The sequence below is a fragment of the Ambystoma mexicanum genome, chromosome 3q (genome assembly GCF_040938575.1).
Source record: "Ambystoma mexicanum isolate Mex_15411 chromosome 3q, UKY_AmexF1_1, whole genome shotgun sequence".
In the NCBI taxonomy this organism is placed as follows: Eukaryota; Metazoa; Chordata; class Amphibia; order Caudata; family Ambystomatidae; genus Ambystoma; species Ambystoma mexicanum.
Window position 1 is genome coordinate 793,663,540 of NC_090926.1, and position 20,352 is coordinate 793,683,891.

A 20,352-nucleotide genomic window follows, 5' to 3' on the forward strand; every position below is an offset into this window, starting at 1 on the left:
ATCCCTCGATGGTCTCTGGACTGATGAAGGAGCTTGCGGTCTCCTTCCAGGTGGTCATTTTTACAGAAGAGTGGGCATCCCCGCCTGTGGCCATGGCTTCCCTCCTGTTGCTTGCCATGATGTTACGCACTCGCAAGCAGAGGTCATCCCACCACTTCCTGCAGTCCTTCACACTACGTGGGTGGTTCCTACGGCCGACACCTTGCGGGCTACCTCCTGCCAGATGTCCTTTTTCTGCTGCTGCACCTCACGCTTCAGGCTGTGGGATTTTATGGTGCAGCAAGGGTGTCAGCTAATATATCTAGCTCTGTGTTGGAAAAGCGCTGTTTCCGCAGCCGGGGGGTGGTCTTCCTGGTTGCTTTAGACATTCTGGAAGGATTGGCAAAGAGCTCTCGAGGAATCAACTGGTGGTTTTGGTGGATTGCAATGGATTGTGTTTTTAAAGATGGCCACCGGCCGATTTCCCGTTCCGACACGATGACGTTATTTCCGGGTCTGGGATTACGAGCCTGGTATTAGCATGTTGGTATTACCGGGTTGGTATTTAGGGGTTCCTCCCAGGCGGTGGTGGTATCGATGGATCCCGTGATGGTGCTATCGGGGGGTTGGAGGGCCTTTTGCGGCATGCCGGTATGGCCATTACCGGCATATGGGTTTGCGCGTGGTCGCGCACTCGTAATCACTCGCTATTAGTGGGGTCATACGAGCACGGACCCGCTTGTTCCGCCATGCTGGTAATGACCCCGTTTTTACTGCGCTACTTGTAATGAGGCCCAATATGTTTTATTGGGTGCGCTGGTAGTAAAGCCAAGACACAAGATGTTAGGAATTCAAGGACTAAGGATTCCTCCGCACTTCCAACTCAGTTTTCCAAAAAGATTCCCAAAATCAATTTCCAAAAGACATTTAATCATTTACGACTAATGATGATGGATCTCATAAAATCCAAAACGCGTTCTGGCAAATTCCTTTTATGTCTTCTTTTCTACTGATGGAAGCAGATGGAAAATGTTATACAAAGCAAATAGACATTAGAAGTTGTAAATAATGATTACATCGATTTTGGAATTTAATATTAGAACTAATCACTATCACTTGTACCAAGATCACCACCATCATATACACCATCAATATTACTATCTGTACCTCAATACCATTAGAGCTGACATGGAAATCACTGCCACTAACTTAACTAACTACCATTATTTTCACCATCCGAAGCACTGGCACAAACCTTGCACCATCGTATACACCATCAGTATTACTGCAATAAAACTCACTATCATCAGATCCAGAACCACCATCCAATCTGCTATGGCTAGCAATGACCCAACTCCATCAGCACCAGCCCACTATCAATATTGCAATCTCCAACATTACCATCATCAGAATCACTGCCACAAAATGTACCAGTGTCACATCCAACATCAACATCACAGCCATGATCCACACTACCGTTATACGCCTCATTGAGAATGTTTCCACACAACTCACCACTGTTGTATCCGCCACAGGAGTCACGGCCAACAATGTCATGAGCATCAGGTCCACCATCAAATATCGGTCAAACAGTCAATACAGCGTATCGTATTTAGCAAAACCATTACAAAATAAAAAGCAATATACATACAAAGAAATAAAGAGACCTCCATAAATAAAAGGTGACATTTTGTTAAATTCATGCAGATTGTTAAACAATGTTGAGATGGATTTTCAGAATCCTCCATATGGACAGATTCTGAGAATTCACTCTGTTCTGGTGAATCAGGGGAAAACACTAATGTACATCAAAACTCTATCTGGGTAGTGTGACTCATTAGTAAGGCTTAGACTTAAGAGTAAAAATACAATGTTTTATTCAGCCCTTAGACAAACTCTTAGCAATTAAAAACCACAAGTAAGTATCACACTAAACAAACACTACTATTATATAAACCTTCGCTTTTGGGGTGCTCGAGTTACAGAACCAATCTTAGCAGCTGTATAGTTTAGAAACACTATTTAATAAAGAACCAAATTAGAGAACTAATATGTCGGAAAGATAGGAGCTAGAAACACCATGCACAGCATTGTAAAAACATGCACTACACTTTAAAGGTCCTTCCTTGGTGAAAACAAATGGGGACTAGAGTCCCAAAAGTCATGAGTTCCCATAGAGCTCTTTTCAAAAGGCTAGGAATCTTTAAAGGAGTCTGAGCAGGTGTTGGCAAAAGCCATCAGGCAGTTGTAAATGTCTCAAAGTTGAAGAACAATGAAAGCAAAGTTCCTGGGAGACCCTCTCCCAATCCAGCCATCCTAAGTAAAAGCCCACGGTGGATCCTTGCCCAGATCTCCATCAATCGCGGTCAAGCGAGGTGGAGGCAGGGCAAGACTTTACACCTGTTAAACCCCATGGTGGTAGTGGGTAGGAAGAGGTACGTTGAGGAAAAGGATCCAGAAAGTCAGGTAAGTCTTTTATAAGTATTTATTGCTGCTATAAAGGAGGCTCCCCTGTCCATGAAGCATCTCCTGTTGAACAGACTTGCAGCCATATACACAGTGTGTGATGGAACCTTTGTACATTCTGGTTTGTTCAGGCAACTAATAACATGTTGTTCTCATGCTGACCACCTGCGTGGGAACTGGGTACACAAATACATCTTTGAATGTAGCACAGACCATAACATGTCTCTATATACAGTTAACTGCCCCAAAACGTGTTTGTTTAAGTTGACATGATTGCAATCAAAAAATGCATTCCTCATAACTGACGCATATGCCATTAAACAATTTTGCTAAAGTAATTTTAAATGTACATATATAACACACTTCTTGCTCTATACTAGAAAAAATATAATTATTTTATGTTTCTCATAGGCCTCATGGTTATTCTGCCATTATTCCAAGTGTGGCCATCATTTAGCATCACTGAATCATCTAATACTTTGTCCACCTTCAATGGTCCATGACATTTGCTCTCATCCTTCACAACTCCACATGGTCTGTGTACCCAGACCTGGTCACCATCCTCTACTCTTGTAAACCTGGCATTAAGCTTATTATCGTGTATCCTTTTGACATCTCTGTTTCTTAGTCTTATTCTTTCTCTCAAATTCTCTTCAACCCAGATCACATAGCGCATCCTCCCTAACCATTGTGGCCACACTGCAGTGGCAACTTTTCTTCTCCTCAGGACCACAAATAGTATTAGTTCTGGGGCTGCATGTGGAGCTAGTCTGTATGCCAAAACCAGTTTCTCCATGTCATCCTCCCAGCACTTACCACTCTGAATAGGCATGCATATTTCCTGCATCAGAGTCCTGTTGAATCTCTCAACAATTCCATTTGTGGAGGGATGAAATAAATAGCTATTTGGGGATGAATCGGTGTGCGATAAGGATCATATTGCGTTGCCATCAAAGGTTGCAGGGATGGAGAATGGTCTCCCTGTGGGACTCAGAAGCTACCATTAATCTCGGTGGCCTAGTGGCCTAACGCAAGTGGAAGCGGGTTACTTAAGAATTCTCATTCGCCACATACCTCTGATCTGTGGGGTCCACTTGTAGATGTGTCCCACTCATGAAGAAACATATTTCTTTTGGGATGCCTCCTCAATCAAACGTGTTTCTTGGAAAAAGATCATGTTACACATATTTCAAACCTACTAACAAATGAAGAACCTCTTTACTCTTAATGGTTGGAATTAGGGAGTCATTCTGACTATGCAGGTATCCCGGCGGTAGGGCCGCCGGGATACCGGCATCTGGTACTTACCTTCACCGGCACCCGGTCTGGTGGCAATACCGGTGCTGGCGGGACAGTAATCCAGGTGCCCCACTGGCACTCCCGTAGTCAGGCGGTGCAGTAAAGTGACGGTATCCTTGGATAGCGGCACTTTTTTCCCGGCCCGCCTGACTCGGAATAAGGCCCTTAGTCCCTTGGGTTTTTTCAATTACTGGTTATTAGGGCTGGAATGAGACTTCATTCTGTATCTCTAGGAGCTCCAGAAGACACATCCCTCTGAGATAAGGTGCATAACTTAGCCTGTGCTAAGCAGCTTTGCTTTAATGGCACAGCGTGGGGAGTGTTCTAGTGTATACAGAGGGAAAGCCTAATCACTGCAGCAAGTTTATTAGGTTGAGATGTGCAGTTAAGTGTTGGCTATCAGTAAAGCGATAACTGAGCCGACTTTAATGTATAATTAGAATGAATGCGAACAAGCGCACAGCGATAAACTACCTCACAAGGGCCGGCATCAGCTACGAGCCGACTTCCCTCCTTTGGAACTCCGATCCAAACGGAGAAGATTCCAGAGCATGACAAGTAATTCATGCCCTTTTGGGAAGTTCAGTATCCAATCTTCCCAACCACACGGATACCTGTGGGGACCCCTTTAATTAGGTGGGATTCCCTGGCATGATCCGACCAGCCACCCACTCGTGGACACATCAATGTTAAAGTGTCTGCCCAGCTCTGAGGTAGGCTTTTTGTGGCTTCAATATCAGGAAGAGCCTTAGACGAGTAAAGAACCAACTCGAAACTCGCCGGACATCCTGATCTATGATTCCCCCTAGAAAAAATGGGAACTGTTAAAATTTCTAAACTGGACTCTGAAAAATAATGATAAAGACCAGAATAGAAGAAAGAGAAAAAAATACGGGAGAATTGAACTCTTAAGAAAATCTGAAACAACCGGATACTATTCCTTAGGACAAAGAAACAGAAGTATCCAATAGAAATACGTTTTAATGTATTTTCTTTTTAAACACCCTGTGGATAAGAGAAACCCAATAAAAACAATGTTTCATCTATGAAGCAGTTTTTAAAGAAATCTCAAGTACCTCACAAGAGGGCGAACCAAACCAAAAATTAAAGAACTTAGTAAATATCCCCAACCGAACTGATCAACCTGAGCCTTCGACTGTGCGAATATAATTAGAATGAATGACACTATGCATGTGACTGTGTTCTTGGTTGTGTAGATGTTTTTATGGTAAGTGCTTTAATAGATGTAGTTGTTGCAAAATGATGAGCATAATAACAGGTGCAAGTGGAATAACGGACTAATTAAGTAGGCTTGTGTGAACAGTTAGCATTAAAATAATAGATGTGAGGCATTACACAGGCAGTCGTTACTGTCACACTTTAAGTGAAAGACAGCCTCAGTAGTGAAAGACAGCCTGAGTAGTGAAAGACAGCCTCAGTAGTGAAAGACAGCCTCAGTAGTGAATAACATATTGAAAAAAAAACAGCCTCAGTGGTGAATGACAGCCTGAGTAATGAATACCATATTGAAAGACAGCCTCGGTAGTGAATGACAGCCTTGGTAATGAAAGACAGCCTTAGTAGTGAATGACAGCCTCGGTAGTGAATAACATATTGAAAGAAAGCCTCAGTGGTGACTGACAGCCTCAGTAGTGAAAGACAGCCTCAGTAATGAATAACATATTGAAAGATAGCCTCAATAGTGAGTGACAGCCTCGGTAGTGAATAACATATTGAAAGACAGCCTCAGTGGTGACTGACAGCCTCAGTAGTGAAAGACAGCCTCAGTAGTGAATAACATATTCAAAGACAGCCTCAATAGTGAGTGACAGCCTCAGTAGTCAAAGACTGCCTCAGTAGTGAGTGACAGCGTGAGTATAGAATATGGTCACAGAGCTAGTGATCCTAATTGAATATGATTGTGATTGTGCCCGAGTGTGACTGACTGTGATTTAGGAGGGTGTTCAAGGATTGTTTTCCCCCCAGAAAATGAAAGTGAATTGTTAACTTCAAGACGGCATTTAGCACATAGTTGAATCATGTAAACGATTTGTGCATCACACATTTCGCTCTTTGAGGATAGGATGAAGGGGTTCTATGTGATATTTTTCTCTGCTTCCCTCCCGGTGTTCTTCCCCCCATGGTTGTAAAGCGCTCCATTGCTTCCAGAAGCGAGGCCTTAATAAATATCCTAATAATAATAATAATAATAATAATAATAATAATAATAATAATAATATTTCTGCATTTTGAAGGCGGAACACAAAAAAGGCTGATTTATTTCTGACGTTTTTGTGCGTCCTTCAAAATGCAAAATTATCACATCTCTGGGGTGGGGGTTTCACTCCCCCCACATTGCCCTAGGATTCCATACCGCTGCCCAGCCCCACTGTCACAAAATTCCTTTCATGCCTCCGTTCCCTCACAAAGCATTCCCACAAACACCCACCAAAGACAACCCTGATTCCCCCACCCAGAAACATTCAAACACTCACCCGCCCCCTCCCTTCCATGCCACTAACATGCCCTCTCCAGATACTCTCAACATTTAGAACACACTTCTCTTGGGCTCCTGCATCTCCTCTCTTCTGTTCCAGCCACTCCTGTCAGCCCCTGCGTGCACTTGTGTGCGTCGCAGGAGCTGACAGTTCGATTTCGAAAGAGCAGTCTCTGAGCAGTCTTTGAGCGGTCTTTCTAAATCTGTCTTTTTTTTTCATTTTTGTGAAATTAGAACATTTCACTCCACACAGATCAATGGGCCTTCCTGATACCTTTTGTTCTGAAGGTGCTATAAAGTTTGTGTTTTTGAAGTTATGCGCTATTTTTATGGCCAGGGTCCAGCACACTGAATAGTCATGTTGTCATTGTGCAATGCTTGTGTGATGGTTTTCGTCGTCTTGTAGGTCAAGGTGTTGGACTACTGTAGTCCAAGGTTTCAGGATCTCTGGGAGGTGATGTTCCCAACATTCTGCCCATGACTGTAGGTTCTTGATCTTCTGGGATGCCGCAGATCAGCACGCTGCGCCTACTACTGCAGAACTCCAGATCAATTAGCTGGCTTGCCATCTTTTGTATGCACTGATCAGCCTCCTCCTAGGATTGGCAGGCGAAATCAAGTTTTCAGTTTAAGCGAAATCTAAAGAGTTATAGACTGGTGCATGCCAAGTACTTGGAGATATAGGAGCTTGCCTGGGGCATGTGTTATTATTGCCACTTCTATTTCAGGTGTGACTTTTCTAGTTGCAGATGTCTTTAAGATATTCTATTTTTAGCAGAATATGTTAAGATGAGTGGTATAGGTCTTAAACCGATAATGAGAACTGGTGAGCATATCGCACAATTCAAGACTTAAAGGTTACCCTAGGATGTTTAGTAACTGCACTGCTCTTTGGGTTCTTTAGACTCTCCACTGACTAAACATCCCAGGGCAGACGGTATCGAGGGTAGCATACAAGATTATACATTGCCCATAACCCTTCAAAGACACTTTCCTTTTCATTCAAAACGTCACTGCCCATGTGAACTCTACAAAAGCCACTTGCGTAATCAAATGCATGCATATGCAGAGTCTTTATCCCCCTTCACAAGTCTTTTTCTGTCTCACAATATAATGACCTATGCATTCCTACACAATCATTTGTTTTACTTAAGTGTTTAATGGTGAGTAATGTGTGAGTAATGGATGCCATGTTGTTGTTTGTGTCCTTGCAAACAATGATAATAGGCATCACTTTTACAAAGCCTTCCCATGTTGCCAGCTTTTCCAACATGGATCCTTATTCTTTTATTTCATTTTTTAGAAGGCAATATAAGGTACTGTTGCTTTAAATGTAATATGACGCCTTGGATGCTACTCCCACTGCACTGCCAACTGAGGCCTTCTCATCTATCTGTGACTGCCAGTGCTAAATTACCAGTGCCCCTGAGCTTCATGGTTGCCCAACATAGAGGAGGGGCACAGTGTGGATTCTGATGTATCCACTGGGAGAAGACGGAACTGTGATATACACCTCCCTCCGGCACCACACAGAGGATGTGTTATATTTCATTGTCCTGCGTGCCAAGGATGACCAGGTGCCGGTAGTGGAAGATAAGCGTCCTTTATTGGTGTGACCAGGGTCTTCAGGTGGCAGGCAGGTAGGTAGGATTGGGACAGAGACACCGGGCATCCACACTGATAGGGAAAACAGCTCACTCTCATCAGCCCACACACATGTTGCTCTCAGGGGGGAACAATCAAGGAACATAGAGATGCACCCATGGGAGCCCAAAAACACACATTACACAGCTCATGCCTCTCCCGCTGCAACACAAGGCGATGGCGGAAGTCTATAGGCAAGATATGTGGGCCAGAAAGGATGTTCAATGACAAGCAAAACCAGTGCAGTAGAAGCAGAGTGACGCGCTCATCGGATGCAGGTAAATGTGTTGCGCAATGTGCAAGCAGAGGAAGCGGGTGGCCACAGAAGTGGTGGCACTCTTTTGCAGACAACCTCCTCAGGTATGAACACAACTACCGTGTACTGTACGTATGAGGTGGAGTGAACTGCAATGACAGTTCTTTACACACCACAATGTATCATGATCTACCTACACTTAATATTCACTTGAAAGCCAGCCACATGTCTTAAAGGGGAGCGTGGCTTAGCATGGGCTCATGTATATCTGTTGCAATTGGGGCATGATATAAGGGGAACAGCTATGATAGAGGGGAGTGCTCATTCAAAGCTCCGCTGCAAAGCATTGTCCCATGTGATAATCACGATGTCTTGATAGTGGCACTGCCAAAGACACACATGTTCTAGGGCCAAGAGACTTGAATATGGTGTTGATGCCCTTTTTAAAAAATAAATCGTTTTGCAATGCCAATGCTTGCCATGTGGTCCATTCAAAACGTTCTTTGCACTCTGTCAGTCATACATAGATCCCCGAGCAGAAAATCTCTGTACTATGCCCTATATATTTCCTTTCATGCCATTGTTGTAAACGAGTGTTATTCATAATTTATTTTTGTTTGGTATTTTACTTCACTGCCTACCAACCAACCACAAACCAAGCACCAACCAACGGAGCTCATGTTCATTGGGGGCGTTGCGTGAATAAGGTTTTAATGATTTTCATTCATGTCTCGCCCTATTGTCAAGCATTTTCAAGCATTTGGATGGCAGAAAGGAGAGGTAGAACGCGACTTGTGTTTCCATCGTTCCTTTCCTCTCTGTCATCCGAACGCTCCAGCATCTGCAGCGGCATAGATTTTCATAGCAGCATGAAGCAGGCGCACACCATAGGGATCCATTGTACATTCTGAGTGTGAACAATTACAATTAAACCCTCCCTCGCATGTCCGGGAGGGTTTAATCCATGCATGGTAAACAATGCTCCCAGTTGAAATGAAACCCTCACCATTTTATTTTAATTCTGAGTGCTGCCTGCCATCTGAGCATGGCAAGCGCTGCTCACAAACAAAAGGAAAGGCTGCCTGGCATGCCAGGTAGCATTTACTCACTTTGCACTGCCGAGTAAAAATATGACGGGCAAAAGGCAGCCTGCACGCTTGTACGTGTCTTTTGTCCTGTACATTTGCACCCTGCAGTGCAAATTACGTAAATTTGGTGACAGTGACTCGCTTAAATTAAAGCATAAACATAACGGGTCGCTGCCGCCAAATTACTGATTTAAAGAAAATGAGCTCCCATGTCTTCTTCAGCAGTGAAAAAGACCCCAACAATCCATTTGTTGAAGTGGCAGGCTAGGAGCTCATGTTCATTGGGGGCATAAAGTGAATGAAAGGTGTAAAAACCATGAGTAAGGCTTTAACACCTTTCAGTCATGTCATGCCCCATTTAATATTTGTATGGTGGAGTGGAGGGGCTGACCACAACTTGCGTTTCCACTGCTCCCATCCTTGCCACCATACAAATGCTCCAGCATTTGCGCCGGCATGGATTTTCATACTGGTGCAAATGCTGGAGATCCCTATGGGTACGCCTGCTTTATGCACCAGCATAAAGCAGGTGGATCCCATAGGGAATGACTGTGCATGCTCCCTGCCATGCAAGCATGGCAGGGAGCATTTACAATTACAATTAAACCCGCATGTCGGGGAGGGTTTAATTTCAATTGGGAACACTGTTGTACGCTGCCTTTTGCCCTTTACATTTGTACCCTGCACTCCAAATAACGAAAATTTGGTGAGGGAGACCCTCTTAAGTTAAAGCATATATTTAACAGGACACTAGCGTCAAATTTCTCATTTAAAGAAAATGAACACCCTAGTGTTGTAACTGTCACTGCCGAATATTCCATTTGCCGATAGGACCAAAATGAGCCCTGAATATGACTCCTTTAAGAAACTGCTGAAAACTTGCCATCTCTCATTCAATCCCACTGCTTTATGGGATCCATCGGGTCAATTCTCTAGTTGCCTCAAACAGGAAGGCGCAATTCAGAAATACACTCACCTGTTAGATAACATGAGCAGCACTGCCATCTGAATTAATGCAATGGGGTTATCATTCCGGTGATCAAAAGATCTATGACTGTATGGTGCTCTTGACAAACTGAAGAGCATCCTACAAGGTGGTGACTGGCCTCGAAGGAAATTGGGGGAGTTCCCTACAGGAGGGGGCATCTGAAAGGCTGGCATGGGTGGAGAAGAGACTCATGGGAAAAGGTTTCTGCATCCACATCAGACATCCTGACATTTCAGAGGTTTGTCCCCTATATTCCCTCAAAGATAACCTCGCACCTCATCAGCTCCAATCCTCTCTTCGCATGGAGTGGCAAAAGCTGCATAGCTATTGAACATGTGTTTTCCGGAATGTGTACATTCCTCAGAGTAAAACTCACAGGCAGCCAGGACCTCCTTTTCCACCATTCCTTCATTCTTCTCATTCTCCACTGACAGCCAGTCCTCCACCAGGAAGTAGTACATGACATCAGTCTGTTTGTCCCACACGATGACGTGCTGTAGATACCACGAGGGGTCCAGGCCTGTCATGCGAAAAAAGAATGTCAAAAGATACATCCCTGCTCATTTCTAGAGAGACTATCATCCACTATTAAATTCAGCCTACACACCATCATCAACTGTTTTCCCCGGACACTAATGACCATCATATAGGTCTCCTCGAACCTCAAAGGTCATCCTCTACATCTTAATCTGTCCTATTCCGAAACCTGACCACGTAAGTCTTCCTTAATGATGTAAAACAGAGGTAGCCAACCTGTCACCCTCCAGATAATTTGGCTTACAGCTTTCATCAGCTCCAGCCAGCATTATCAGTGGGGAGGAATCGTGGGAGGTTTAAAACATGGTGGCAGGTCTCATAATCCTAGCAATCATTAACATTCCTCTAGATATCACACAGTAGACTATTAGGCCATTCTCTATATACCCTCTAACAACACACACACCCATATATATATATATATATATATAAAAGAAATTGAAGGGGACTTTATGGTTAAGTTGCACTAATAACAACCTATGAAATTCAATGGAAAAACGTTGTTACAGGGATTTTATGGTTACAGGTAAAACTGAAAAACCTCAGAAATTCACCAGTTATGGTAAGCTAAGCAACCACAACTCGCGCCACCACTGTGCACTGTTAAGACTATGATTCCCTTAACCTCATACATCACCATCTACAGCTGCACTAATCGCATAGTCATTGAGTTTGCCACTAACATATACCATTCTGCCCCTTTGCCCTGATCCCATGGACCCTTGTACACACTTACCTTTACCTAACAGACCATCATCTTTCTTCTCTGATCCCATGGACACGTGCCTAAAATGTCTCTAACCTAAGATGGCCATCTACATCTATCTAATTAACCACATAGACCATCATGTGCATCGCCATAAAGTTCACAGACCTACCTCTAAATGTTTCCCAACCCCATAGTCCATCATCCACACATTCCATATTCACATATACCATTGTACACATGTCTCCTAACACAACAGACCAGCATATGCCGCTACCCTGACTGCATACAGCAGATGCCTCCAGGACTGGTCCTCAAGAGCCAAATCCACTCAATGGGGGTCATTACGAGGTTGGAGGTAAGGGATTACCGGCACCGGGCACCGGTAAGGACACCGGTGCCGGTAATCCCTTACCACCCTATTCTGAGGTCCCTTAGCGGGTCCCTTCCTTAACACCTGGTTTTACCAGGCATTATGGAAGGGACCCGTTAAGGGACTTCAGAGCTAATAACTTATTAGCTCCATCCCCATTCCCATTGAGCCCTATGGGGGCTGGAATGGGAATGGGGAATGGTTCCTGGAATGGGGACTTACTGGGTCCTCCAAGGTTGGAATGACCTGGTAAGTCCCCATTTCGGGAAACCAGACCCGGAATGCGGTAAGGGGGTAGCCATAATGACCCCCAATGTTTTCAGGAAATTCAGACGAATACATTTGAATGAAGTGAATCTAAATCGGACTTCCTTACATAGTGGTTATCTTTAAAACATGGTGTTGTTGGGATTCTTGAGAACTGACCTAAAAACCCCTGACATACACTGGGATCACAACAGAGCCATGCTTGCACTACTTTTTAAGTATTTTTTGCACAGTGGCAGGAAAAGGTATCACTGGAAAATGCTTGCTACCACAATTTATCTTATTTCCCCTCTTTCTACATCAGATATGCATCTGATTCACTGCCTACCAATTACATACAATCATATTCTCTCCACCACAATCCAATCGCATCTTCCCAGACAGTTTTGTGTGTCCCTTACCTTTTCCTGCTTCACTCCACCCCACGTTTTACTCTTTTCCTTTGCTCTTGCTCCACATACAACCATTTGGTTAACCTTGCCAGAAGAGCAGGACGCCATTTTCTCAGACAAGATACCAGCGCTATAGGAATTGTACGTTGCTGATGGGCGCAGTCTAAAGCTTTACAACATAATGCAACATATGGGGCCTCAATGCAGTAAAGAAATGGCAGTAATTTTGTTACTGCCAATTTTTTTTTGCAGTAACGGAATTACCATTTTTAGCGCATCTCTGAATTCACGTTTAACCTTAAAGTGGAGGATTTACCTCCAGCATTGTGCTGGAGGTAAGTCCCCCACTTTAGGGCAAATAAATCAGTAGAACTATCAGAGCAGAAGTAAGGCTCAGAGTAATTCTTCCAAAATCCCTATGTAGTTGTGTGGACTCCAAAAATGGGGATTAATACCGCCTGTCACCACTCGTGGGGCTTCATCACAAGTTGGATGGTATCCCGTGGTAAATGTGCTGGGATGCCAGCCAACGCTATTAGGGTTACCGCAACTCAGTCCGGCACAAGTTGTGCCAGATCCCAAGTTGCGGTGGCGCTGTTAATCCCCATTTATTCAGAGTCCATAGGACTCTATGGGGCTTTTCGGCACTATTACCGCTGGCGGAAATAGCGCTGGCGATAATAGCACCGTTGTTAATTGCAACAGAAATGGGTGGAAATGGAAGGTTTTTAACTTCAGCAAAAAGCTGGAGGTAAACCTCCCACTTTCCACCCAAATTCGGATTTGGTGAAGCGGTAATGCGATGCTAACGCTACACCACATTTGTACTGCTCCGCCCAACACGTGATAAGGCCCATAATCCTGTAGTAAATCTATGGGACAGAGTTGCGGTAACAGGTATTGATTTTGGTGTTAATTCGGCAGATTACCTCTGAATTACCGACAAAATCGTAATGAAGCCCACAGTCTTCTTATGTATCATAGACCACGTCTACATCACCACTAGCTCCAGAGTGCTATGCTCTTGAAAACAAATTGGGTCGAAAGAGTAGATTTAGAGGCACAAGCCTCTGTCAATAATGATTAGTGGGGCTGACTCAACTAAAGAGTCTCTCTGAATACCAATGGCATTTTTTCAATGTACTTGTACATTTTCTGTCTCTATTAATGTACTGGAAGAATTGGTTCTGGGCACGCTGGTTGTACCCATCATATATGGCCCTCGGCGTCGCTCAGATTAGCCAGGACTTGGCGCGTTCCATGGCGATTGACACATCAGGCTTCCATACACCACCGGCATCCTGTATCCCTTTGGTCGCCCGATACCTCTGAACAGAGGAAGAGACTACGATTCCCATGACTCTCGGTACGTGTGTACGCCACATCATCATGTACGCTGTCCAAGACTCGGCCCAGAAGAGTGGCCACACATACACTCTTTAATAAAAAAGACAAAAGAGAGGGTGTTGGTGCTTCTCAACCATCATCTAAATTGTGAGTAGCTACGCTCACTTTGGTACTATTCCACTCTGTATACCTGATTCTTTCCAATGTTGTTTCTGCCATCGGACTGCGGCTTCCATTTCCTAGCCCGTGTCTGCCTGATTGAGAACCTTCTCTGCTTGCCTTGCCGCGACTCAACCTCAGCTTTTTGCGTTCTTGCTTTTTGGATTTTATACAGATGGCCCCCTGCACTGTTGTGACAGCTTGGATTTTGTTTACCTACCTGGAATTTTCTCTACCTTTTGTGTTGTCTGGATTGGCCTGGAACTTTTGTGATCCCTTGGACCTTGTCTTCTGGATTATCCTCCTTTAGCCTTGCTTCCTAGGTTCGTTCGGGTCAGGTCCCTATTGCCTTGTTGTCGTGACCATTGCCTTTTCATCTGAGCCCCTAGCCCAGTGGTCTGATAGTAGGTTCCACGGGCTACGCTCTCAGAGGGAAAGTTTCCCTGTAAAGGAGGCGCACTATCAGTGTACCTATGGTCTGGTCGCAGTGGGTTCTTGACAATACCTTCCACCAAAGGAAACTCAGAAAGATGGTTCAACCCTCACTTAGCAGGCGTTAAATTAAATGCACACTTCTCTCAATGGAAGTGATGGTGATTATAAACTCTGATAAAGAGGCTTGTGTTAGGCGATTAAAATGTAATGGACATAATGAAATGAAAGGCTAAGAGACTTTTTTTGCCTGCCACGTTGGACATTCTAGCGACATTGAAAAAGCCCATGTTCTTTAAATCCTGAATTCCTGAATTAACCATCAACAATCGGTGATGAGCATCTCTTTTCTTTTTTTTTTTTAAACAAGATCTTTGCTGTTGATGAACCTTTCATATCAAAACTTGCCTGTCTGACACACCCACCACATCCCTCTTAAACATCTACTTTTAAATCAGACTTCTCTGCATCACTTTTGGTAAAGTCTGGGTGAATAAATTCAGCTGAACCTTGAATCACTCGAATTTCCTCTGTATTCAGAATTTCCGAGGTCCGCCACACTTGTAAGGTATTTGGTTAACAATATGAGCTCCCATGGTATCCTCACTATGATTGCTAAAGAAAGAGCACAGTCCGAACGAAGAACGGCCCGCTACTTAGAAATGGCAACGGAATCTAGCTCACGCTGTCAGAATTTGCACAAGTCGATTAGCCCTGGGAAAGGTTCACAACAGATAACACGGGGGAAGGAATCCCGTCTAGAGGAAGCACTCACACGAATGTGGGATTACTGGGAAATTCCACTGACAATAACTCTTTAGTTGCATCAGAGGACACAAATACTCAGACAGGTCCTGCTGAATGTTTTGCGTTAAGTAATAATGGGCAAACTAACTGTACGAATACCACTGTTAATGTGAATTACACAGTGACTATGCCCCCCGCAGAGAGCAAGCCAAACCCCGCATATAAGCTAAAATGCCTATATCTCTTTTGAAACATGTATTAGAAGTCTCCACATACATTTCTACACATAACCTTGATATATGTGCTCTAACAGAAACCTGGAATCATACAGCGGCCGGGCCTACCCTTGCTCTAGCCATACCTTATTGTGTCAGGATAGACAAGAAGGCAAAGGGGTAGGAGTGGTGATAATTTTTAAGGATTCCATGGATGTATGGAGAATTGACACTATGAGTATAGACAACTGTGACATTCTCCATTTTAAAATAACACTACATGCTGAAAAAACCAGGAACATCATTCTTGTATACCGACCACCCACTATAATGAAGGATTTTACTAATCAAATATCTGATCTTCTTTTAAGCTTTTTAAAACCTTCCTCTAAAGTTTTACTTCTTAGGGATTTTAATTATTGGTTATCTGATGACAGTGATGTGCAAGCCAAGTCACTTGATAGGGCTATTTCTAACCTTGGCTTCTCTCAATTTGTCATTGTACCCACACATGTGAAATGGAACACCCTTGATTGGTTAGTAGGACATAACATCACTCCTACCACTCAGATTGTGAGCCCTTGTCCCTGGTCCGACCATACTTTTATCCATTTTGAAATCATCTTTGAAAAAATAGTAATAAAAACGAATCTAACTACTTCCACAATTTGTTGCAGAAACATAAAAAAGCCGACACCTGAAGCTTTGGATCCATGGATTCGTGCATTGCAGGAGAATTTGAATGATGAATGTTTAGAAGATGAAATTACAGACACTTAACAAGATTCTTTGGAGAAAGCAGTAGACACCTTAGCCCCCTTGCGAAATAAGAAAGTGTTACAAAGAGAGACCAATTCCTGGTTCTCCCCTGACTTGCAAGTATTGAAATGTAACAAAATGAAAGCCTTGTGCAAGTGGGAAAACTCTTTGACAGATCTTGATGAAGAAATATACAAAACACATGTAAAGAGCTATAAAAAAAGGCTGTCATTTTGCCCATGAAAGCTTACCTACCATGATTGTATAGCTAAGGCACAGTCCCAACCCAAGGAGCTTTTTAAAGTCTTTAAGGAGTTGGAAATAACAAAAAATAATAATGTTTATACAATAATCAGAGATACCAACTAGTGTAATTTAGTCCAAGATGCCATGGATGCCAAAACGTAACAAAATTAAAGATGGAATCATGCTATCAAATAAAACTATTACACATAAAGATTCCGATACTATTTGTCTGATACCTAAGACATGGAAACCAGAAAAGCTATTTTGTTTTAAACCCACATGCAAAGCAGGATTTACAGTGATTATAGAGAAACTTAAACTCTCAAACTGTAAGGGGGACATACGTCCTGCATTAGCTATTAAAGCATGCTCCGCCGGTCTGATTACTACTCTCTGTAGGTTCGTGAATGCGTCTTTCAGAGACTGCTATGTGCCGGTATGCATTAAGAAATCTTGGCTCACACCTCTTTTGAAAAAACTTGGCCTCACATCCTGTGATCCTCTGAATTACTGACCTATTTCAAACTTTTCTTTTCTGTTAAAAATCTTAGACAGGGTGGCGTATATGCAAGTGCTCGCCCATCTGAGAGCCTATAATATTTTGAACCAGAGGTAATCAGGATTCAGAGAAAGGCACGGGACGGAGACAACACTGCAGGACTTAAAATCCAGAATTCTCTGGCACATGGACCTGGGGAATACGAGCATGCTGATGCTTCTGGACCTTTTCTGCCACCTTCGACCTGTTGACCACACAGCTTTGGTCACCAGGTTGGAGGAGGTAGCGGGTTTCACCACCTCGGCTGCTCAGTGGCTTAAGTCGTTCCTCGGGGGACGGCAATGGAGAGTGAGTAGTGCCGTGGCTGATGCCAATCCCAAAGAGCTGGCTCAAGGGGTACCCAGGGAGCTTGTCTCTCCGCTATATTTTATAATATTTTTACAGTGCCGTTTTTAGACTTCCTGGATATTAATGGCATTGAGTTCTGCACACAAAGCCCACGTCACCCTTACATCCACTTAGACAAGGAACGCAATTCAGTTCAAAGCTCTGTGCAGTGTGCACCTTGCCTTCTATGGCAAAGGACATCCATTCCTTATACAGAAATGCTCGGAGCTGCGGCTCCTGGCAGTCCCAAAAATCAGGAAAGACAGGAATGCTGGGACTGCCTTTTTGTGAGGACCCCACCTCTGGATTAGTCTGGACCTGTCATCTTGGACAGCCAAGAACCTCCTGAAGAGTCTCAAACAGATACAATCCTTTTACTTGCTCTCCATGCCCTCAGGACCCTCAATTCCTTTAATGTTCGCTGGCAAAGTTTTATATTTGTATATTTATGATGAGAAAATAGTAAGCACTGCAGAACAACCTTTTTTTGTCAACAGATCTTGGACGATAACTTTAAATTGAGCCCTAGAATGCTTTGATTGATTCAAGTGTTTTATTTCACATAGGTGTATTGTCAATACTGTAAAAGCCCTACCAAATGCTACCTTTCCATACATTTCTTGGAGGATATTCCCCAGGAGGCTCTAGAAAACTTTTATCTAGCTTGCTGGCTGGCTTTGCCCTTTCACAATATTTGACATTCAACGGATTAATTATAAGAAAATATAGGTAGTTCCATAATTGGGGATAGTGTGGGTGTTGCTCAATCACAGTCTAATAATAATTTATTTTTTAACACCTTTATTCTATTGGTTGCCATCTTGGAGCGGGCACACAAGTGTGACAAAGCTGATGAAAGTAATTCATTTAGTGGAACACTGTATAGTAAACCCTTAACGCCCCCAACCCCACAGCATGCCACCCCCATCTCTCCCAATGTCTGACATGGGCTAGTAGGCAAGCCCCCACATCACTAGTAGTTCTGCAAAAACAGTCTTGGTAGTAGCGACTTGTGGGTTTGTGCCGGGAAGTCTGGGTCATACTCCAGAACTGCAGCCCAAACATCTGTAAACCGGTGTAGTAGGCCTTCTTTGTCCGCTGTGACCTTCTCAACCACCTGAATGTCCCAGATGTTGACCCACTACAGGGCTAGTAATGGACCTTCAGGTGTTTTCCAAGTCCGGGTTATCGTAATTCTCCCCACCAGGAGGAGCTGAATGATGAGTTTGCCCGTCGCCCCAGACCTTGGGTATATCCCCTGGACTGGTGTACTTAGGAGGATCACCTCTTGCCTCTTCGGAGCTCAACCTGGGTGATGGCCTCAATCGAAGCAAGTCCCTCTTCCCAAAATGTCTCAGCACAGGGGCAGCCCCACCACATATGCAGGTAGGTACCCTGTGCCCCACATTTCAGCCAGCACTTTGGGTCCAACGAGTTCTGAATGCAGTGAAGCTGCAGTGGGGGTAGTATCAGCGCAGAAGCAATTTAAGAGCGCATTCCTTATTCGTTAAACAGGTCTAAAAGGAGTGGCTTCTCGTTCAAATGTCTGTCCAAGTTTGATCCTCGATCGGGTGGCCAAGGTCTGTTTCCCAATGGGTCATATACATGGGATGGAAGGTCCACATGTCATGTTGCAGAAGCCTATAAAACTTGGAAGCATTCCCCCCAATCGGACACTCTTGCAAGGTAAGTTCAATAGGCCCAAGGTTACATGTGGCCCTTTGCCGAATCGATTGGTGCATATACCAGTGACAGGGTTGGGAGTAAGGAATTCTGTCTGTCCCACCAGTGGAAACATCCCCTTGCAACTCTCACCTGGATCCCCTTGATAGCGGAATTGTGTTGTATCCATTGAGAGAGGGTTTCCCTTACTATGGAAAATAAAAGTGGGATAAAAGGGCATCCCTGTCTAGTCCCGCAGTTAAGCGATATATGAGCTGTTTATCCCTGGTTAACCAGTAAAGAAATTTTCGGTGAACTGCAGTTGGCAGTAGTTTTAAAAAAAGAGGACCAAATTGGAAGTCCTCAAGGGTCGCTCGAGAAAAGCCCAATCAACTTTATCGAACACCTTATTTGCGTCCAACGCCAGCAGAGCCAATGTGCGATGTTCCAAGACTGCTAAATCTGCTAATTTCAACTCCCGATGGATATTATCCCCAGTTGTTCTGCCTAAAATAAAACCAGTCTGGTCGAAGTCAATTAGTTTAGGAAGGACAGTAGCCAGGCGGTTGGCTAATACTTAAGATTAGATATTAGCGTCTATATAAAGCAATGAGATAGGCCTATAAGAGGCACAGTATCTGGGGTCTTTCCCCAGCCTCAGGAGCAAAATGGTTGAGAAGATCTGCATGGAAGGGGTCATACAGCCAGTTTGGAGAAAAGAGTTAAACAGAGTCGTAAGGGGGCGGGGGGAGGAGTTGGGGGCAAAAGAGCTTGTTGAACCTGGTAGAAAAGCCATTGGGGCCCAGGGCCCTTGTTATTAGAGATTTAATCACTAGGTCGACTTCCTCACTTGTAATCAGGGAGTCCAGGGCCTCTCTGTCCACCCCCCTGAGATGTAGGAGGGCAGCGCCCCCAATATATTGAGCTTGTATAGTCTGGCTGCAGCGGGGCTGTCATGGTTTTGGCCAGGTGGGCTGCTGCCAGCTGCCTCTTCCGTGTACTAAACAGTGCAATGCGGATATCGTAAGCCTACTATTATGTTCCGTTGTTTAACTTCTGCTAACTTTCTAACCAGGATTTTATTGGTTTTATTATTTTTGGCATAGTAATCTTGTTTTATTTTAACCAAGGAATGGGCTGTTTCTTCGACATAGTGGGCTTCTAGTCTATTTTGGCAACTTGCAAGAAGCGATGGGCTTTAGGAGACCATCCCTTTCTATATTTACTTTCGCCAATTCCCTCTTATTTAGGTTCTAGCTTCTAGTCTATGTTTACTGTAGCCTACAGGGTGGGCTAAGAGTTCACCCCTAATCACCGCTTTCATGGTGTCGCATATGATTGCTGTTGATTCTCCTGAAAATAGGTCTGAATGGCTTTGGCTAACGCATCTCTAAGCGCCATATCATT

General features: G+C 43.9%; 1 protein-coding gene across 1 annotated transcript in view; it reads right to left on the reverse strand.

Moving 5' to 3' along the window:
• LOC138583003 (polycystin-1-like) overlaps positions 1-20,352 on the reverse strand; it is a 569,194-nt gene that overhangs the window by 199,348 nt on the left and 349,494 nt on the right. Inside the window, exon 29 of the mRNA XM_069654860.1 lies at positions 10,594-10,737. Within this exon, the coding sequence (XP_069510961.1) occupies positions 10,594-10,737 (144 nt within the window). The remainder of the gene's footprint in view (positions 1-10,593; positions 10,738-20,352) is intronic.